At 36.4% G+C, this 6,110-nt stretch overlaps 1 protein-coding gene across 1 annotated transcript; it reads left to right on the top strand.

The window, feature by feature from the left end:
* Positions 1 to 327: 327 nt before the first annotated feature.
* Positions 328 to 6,110, top strand: LOC107892053 (trichohyalin). The gene is made up of 5 exons (XM_016817026.2): positions 328 to 486; positions 1,332 to 3,846; positions 4,195 to 4,370; positions 4,453 to 4,783; positions 5,563 to 6,110. Exons 2-5 carry the CDS (start codon positions 1,392 to 1,394, stop codon positions 5,868 to 5,870), a joined length of 3,270 nt encoding a protein of 1,089 aa, XP_016672515.1. The 5' UTR covers positions 328 to 486; positions 1,332 to 1,391; the 3' UTR covers positions 5,871 to 6,110.

The following is a 6,110-nucleotide window of genomic DNA, read 5'->3' as shown; positions in this document are numbered from 1 at the left end:
CACCTAAATGACCTGAAATGAACAGTGTTGAGGGGTTTTAGACACCCCATGTCCCTAATCTCCAAAAAATCACCTGATGATTGAAAAAGTGTTTAAAAAATAATTTTTTTTGGTGTAGGCCATGTGTATTTTTTCCCACCCACATTACACTAGTATACATATTATAACAATATCTAAAAAATTTTTGAGTTTTGACTTTGTGGTGATTGACACCACTTTTTGATTAAAAAATGAGTTTGGTTTTGTGGTGGCCGGCACAAGTTTTTATTTTTAAAGAAAAGATTTTTTATTTTGGCTTTATGCTGACCGATACCACTTTTTAATTTAAAAAAAGTATTTTTGTTACTTCAGCATTTACTCCCCTTCACCTCCTTCCCTACTCTAAAACGGCGTTATGCTAACCTAATCTTAAAAAAAAGCAACAAGTTTTATATGATAAATTGGATCTCCTCCAAGCTCAAAGTTGATGAAACTCTCTTTCAACAGGCAAGTTTTTTTTTCCTTTTCATAGTTCTTTTTTGTAATTTCATTTTTAGTGTCCATTTTGAATTTTTTTTATTTGGTTTCATTTCATTGCTCTTTCCCCCCTTTAATTTTCATTTTTAATAAAAAATATTGGTTTGATTTAGAGTAGTTGTAACTCGTAACTTGCATTATGTGATGATCGGTTCAGATCTATCAGTAAGCGGCGAAGTCGCTTGGGAAGAATGAAAAGCAATTATCCGATGAAATTACATTGGACGCTCTAATGAAACTCAATGGGGTATACCTTTAAAAGATCAGATAAAAAGGAAACCACAAGATAATAATGATTATCAAGGCAAAGTTCAATGATCCAATTTCTAATATGCTTTGTAATAATAATGATAGTAAGAGTTACAATTCAATTAATATTACGAATTGGGAAAAGGAAAATTCAAGAACAAAAGCTTCCCCATCATGTAATTTTTTGGGGATTGGAAACATCGGTATCCACCATGGGGTGTCTAAAATCCCTTAACATTTAGGTTAATGTTTTTGTACTTGGGTTATTGCTGTAAATATTTTGTTCTTTTGGATTATTTTAGTAAAATAGCCTTTAAATGGGCATAGCTGGCTGACATCTCAAGCCACTGTAGGCTTTTGGATATTACTGCCGTAAATATATGTTTTCAAAGTGGATAACTACTGCTATGAAGTTTTCCCTAATTATTTCACTGTTACCCCCTAATTTCTCTCTCATCTCCGTCTCCGTCTCCGTCTCCGTCTCCGTTTCCCTTAAAGACAAAAGCAGGTTTTTTTAAAAAAAATTAATTTTTAATTTTTAATTTTCTTTCATTTTGCAAGTTTAGGTCTAAGGTTGCTACATGCATTGAGTTTTCAAGTTTTGAATATTTGATTTGAGTTGCTTGATGGAGAAGTTAACTGATTTAGAACTCATTGAGCTGAACAAAGCCAATCTACGACGAACTATGGACGAGATTCAAGAACGCGCTTCTTCCATTCTTTTACTTAATATTCAATGGAAAGATATGGAGAAAGTTGTGGATTCCGCTCAAAGTTCTATCGAAGAACGACTCAAGGAAGTGATTTCGAAAGAAGAAGAAATGGAGGAACGTGCTAAGAAACTCGAAAAGGAGATTGAAAGAAGGGAGAATTCGGTTAAAGACCAGTTTGAAGCGCTTAAGGTTAAAGAGGAGGAATTAGGGAGGCAATTTAGGGATTTGGAGTTGGGAAAGAAGTATTGCGAAGAAAGGTTAAGAGAAGTCGAGTTAGAGCAGAAGGAACTTGAAGAGAAACAGGGGGAGTTTGTGTTAAAGGAGAAGGCTTTTGACAAGTGTTGTAGGGATTTTGAGTTAGAGAAGAAGGATCTTGAACGATGTCGTAAAGATCTCCAATTTAGTGTAGAACAATGTGAGCAGCAATGTAAGGAGTTTAAGTTGATGGAGGAAGTGGTAAATGATAAGTTGGGGGAAATTAGGTTAAAAGAGAATGATTTGGAGAATTGCTTGAGTGATTATGTGTTGAGAGAACAACAATTTGGGTTGAAAGAGAAGAGTTTTGAGAAGCGGTGTATGGAGTTTGAGTTGGAAGAAAAGGCTTTGGAAGAACGTCGCAGAGATCTTGAAGTTAGTGTAAAACAATGTGAGCGGCAATGTGAAGAGTTTAAGTTGATGGAGAAATCAGTAAAAGATAAGTTGGAGGAAGTTGGGGTGAAAGAGAAATATTTGGAGAAGTGCTTGAGCGAGTATGAGTTGAAAGAAGAACAAATTGAGTTGAAAGAGAAGAGTTTTGTGAAGCGTTATATGGAGTTTGAAAGGGAAGAGAAGGCTTTCAAAGAACGTTGTAGAGATCTTGAAGTTAATGTAAAACTGTATGAGCAGAAATATAAGAGGCTTGAAGTGACAGAGAAATGGGTGCAAAAACAGTTGGAAGAAATTAAAAGGAAAGAGGAGGAATTTGAGCTGAGAGAGAGGGATTTTGGGCAGCGATGTAGGGTTGTTGAGTTGTCTGAGAATTGTCTTCAGAATGGTATTAAAGATCTAAAATTAAAGTCTGAGCAATGTGAGGAGAGATTCAGAGAGCTGAAGTTAATGGAAGAATCAGTAACAACCCGGTTTGAGGATCTTGAGGAGAAAGAAGAGAAATTTAGATGGAAATTGGATCATTTTGAGCAGCGTTCTACAGATTATACAATGAAGGAGACATCTCTTGAAAAGGGTCGCCAAGATCTCGATGCAAAACAGAAACATAATGAAGAGTGTTTGAGAGAAATCAAATTGAGAGAGAAGAGAATAGAAGAATCATCTGAGGAACTGGCGAAAAAATATAAATTACAATTCGAAGATCTTGAATGTAAAGTTAAGCAATATGATCAGAGGTTTATGGAGCTGGAGCTTAAGGAGAAATTGGTTAATGATCAGTTTGAACAGATTGAGGCCAAAGAGGAACAACTTGGGTTGAAAGAGAGGCATTTTGAGCAGTGTTCTAAAGATTTTGAGTTAAAAGAAAAATGTCACTATAAAGAGTTTGAGTTGAAAGAAAAATGCCTTGAGGTACTTTATCGGGAGCTCAAAGCAAAAGAGAAGCATTATGATGAATGTTTGAGAAAAGTCGAACTGAGAAAGAAGGAGATTGAAGAATTATCTGCAGAACATAGGAGAAAGTATGAGCAACAGTCCAGCGATCTTGAGTTCATTGTTAAAAAGTGTGAGCAGCAGTTCAAAGATCTTCATTCAAAGGAGAAGAAACTTGCAGAATGGTCTAAAGAACTTGAAAGGAAGAGTCTTGCTTTTGCCATGCATCCTCAAGTGAAAAACGAAGCAGCAGGTAGTTTGTCGATTAAATGTTCCATGGATCATTCTTCACCAGCACATCTTCGGTTTTGCATACATATGGATGGAAAGGATTTGCAAATGTTCCTAAATGGGCGCTGGAAAGAGCACGGTTCAATAGGTACTGAAGTTGCTATGGTGCTTCAACTTTCAGGAGACCCTGCAAAGCTTGTCTTGGATGCAATGGAAGGGTTTTACCCTCCACATTTGAGTAAGGGAGATAGAGAGTTTGCAGGGGATGTTGCCAGAAGAAGTTGCATTCTCTTGTTAGAGCAATTGATGAAACTTTCACCTGAAATTAAGCCTAATGTTAGAAAAGAAGCTATGAAGCTTGCCTTTGATTGGATAACAAAAATGAGAGTTGAACCTGGCCATGAATTGGAGGTTTTGGGTTTTCTGCGGCTTTTAGCTTCTTTCCAATTGGCAGATGCTTTTGATGCTGATGAGCTTGTCAACTATCTGGTGTTTGCTGCTCAACATATTCATACTCCTGAATTATTCAAGGTTCTTGGTTTGGGAGATAAGATCAAGGGTAAGTTTATAAAACTGTTTTACCTTCTCTGATTTACATGCATATCTAATAATATAACTTTTCTTTTATAGATAACATGCAATTGCTCTATCTCCTTTCTAGTATTAACAACTTTTATCATGATCGTCCATTATTGATTTTGTTCTTGTAATCAAAACAAGAGAACCAGAGATATGCATAAATGAGCTGATTTTGCAAGATAAAATGAAAAATACTGATCACTATTTTGTTTCATTCTCGATAAATCTATGGCCTTGCTCCTAAAATGAAATGTAGTTTGGAGTTATGTGGTTTTTCTTATACGGGGAGGTCTGATAGGAGTTATAACTTGGATGGCTTATTTTACAGGTTTCATACGGAAGCTTGTCGAAAAGAAGCAGCATATGGAGGCAATTAGATTTATTTATGCTTTTGAACAGGTTAATGAGTTCCCACCGGTACCTGTGTTGAAAGATTTCATCAATCATTCTAAGATTGAAGCTAAAAGAATTTTTAGGAATGGGAATAAAACACCTGAAGCACGGGTTTGTTTACCTTCCTCTCTTTCTATTTAAATGCCTACTATATCACTTAACATTAAGCCATGTAAGATATGTAAATTAACAGAATGAGGCAGACATCAAAAGATTGGCTGATCTGAGGGCTGTTGCCAAATGCATTGAAGATCATAAGCTTGAAGATGAGTACCGACCTTATAACCTTAAGAACCTTAAGGATTTAATCATCTGTCTTGAAAAAGAAAATAAAAGCAGCAGTCTTACCTCCCCAAAAGCTAACCCTGTCCTTTGCACTGCTCGTGAGAGTGACACCCCATCACAGCAACATGGTGGTATTAAGCGGCCACGAGAGTTCATGGAAACACAAATTGTTGGAGATGCCCCTCTCGGTGCCACAACCACTAAAATGGATTCTAAGCATCTAAAAGGTTTAAAACAAGGTAAGCATTCTTTATAATGGTTGCTGCACACTCCATTTCTTTGTAAGGTTCCTACCTAGTCATTGTCATTCTTTATAATGCAAGTATTTTTGTTTACTGCACATAGTGGTTGTAGTTAATACTGAACAATTACAATTTGTTCACTATATTATGACATTCGTAGGCTATTGTTCATTAAGCCCTTGATTTCATCCATTTCTCATCTTGACTGAGGAATAGATATTAGTCCCAAGTTTACTGATAATCGTTAAAATAGTGGTTTCAGCTATAAAGAGCATATTTTGACTTCCAGACATTTATTCCAGTCTACTACGTTAGTCTTGTGTCATTGATGATTGTTTCTAATACTAACAGTTCGTTGTAGTCGCATCTTTCCTGTTCTAAATCTTGTCAGTTGCTTTTGAATGGAGGAAGATGTGCTTTCTCTTGAATGGGCTTCATCGATAGTTACCTTGAACAGTGTTATGACAAATTAAGTTACCATCAGTTTTCGTATGCCATTTCTGTATGCTTATAGATGAATCTCCCTTACCGATTAAGGTATCTTATTTTCGGTTTTCATAGCCATTACTTCCTTTAGACGTCTAATGCATGTGTAGTAACTCCATTGAATTGAACGCTCTGTAAATTAAGTCATAACTATGCCAAAGTTACTTAGTGCTGTTAAATGGCGCAATTTAGTAGAATCGAGGCAACCTTCAGTAAGGTGTTCATTCCTAAGTTTAGTAGAAAAAGTTTGATTCTTGTCAGTTGATGGAAGTTTCTATTATACATTACAGACGAAAAGGTGCCACCTTGTCCCCTTGGAGAGCAAATGGAGGAACCAAATTGTAAACCATTGCAACGGCAAGATAGCGAGAAAAAACACAACGCCACCACCGGTGCCCCTGCTGTTCCTTCCCTAGTTCTCCCAGCCGCTTCCTCAACAGCTCCTGCTACTATTTCTGCACCCAAACAACAGGAGAATGAACTTAAGTGTCCTGGAACAGCTTTATCTCAAACGCATTCAAACCCTAACCCTTATCCTGTTACAGATTATTATTCTTGGGAAGCTCTTGCAAGACATGGTGATGAAGTTGGTAGTTAGCTTAGTGAATGCAGTAGACCAAGCTGACCAATGCCTTTTAGTGGCTCTAATTATCGACCCTTGGCTCAATTTGTCTATATAGTGAACTAACCGAAACAAAAGATACTTGAATGGTGTTGCTTTTCAATTTAATATATGGTACTATATTGTAGATACTAAAATTGTAGTTATTTCCCTTGTAAAAGTTGCAAGTTCTGTAGTTTGTTATATTTAATATGACCCTCACAGTTTTTACTCTAA

The sequence above is a fragment of the Gossypium hirsutum genome, chromosome A11 (assembly GCF_007990345.1).
Source record: "Gossypium hirsutum isolate 1008001.06 chromosome A11, Gossypium_hirsutum_v2.1, whole genome shotgun sequence".
NCBI lineage: Eukaryota > Viridiplantae > Streptophyta > Magnoliopsida > Malvales > Malvaceae > Gossypium > Gossypium hirsutum.
The sequence above is the reverse complement of the archived record's forward strand: the minus strand, read 5'-3'. Positions and strand labels throughout refer to the sequence as shown.

Coding starts and splice junctions, on each gene's coding strand:
- LOC107892053 (XM_016817026.2), top strand. CDS start 1,392: ATGGAGAAGTTAACTGATTTAGAACTCATTGAGCTGAACAAAGCCAAT. Junction 3,847..4,194: donor TTTGGGAGATAAGATCAAGG/GTAAGTTTATAA, acceptor CTTATTTTACAG/GTTTCATACGGAAGCTTGTC. Junction 4,784..5,562: donor TCTAAAAGGTTTAAAACAAG/GTAAGCATTCTT, acceptor TATACATTACAG/ACGAAAAGGTGCCACCTTGT.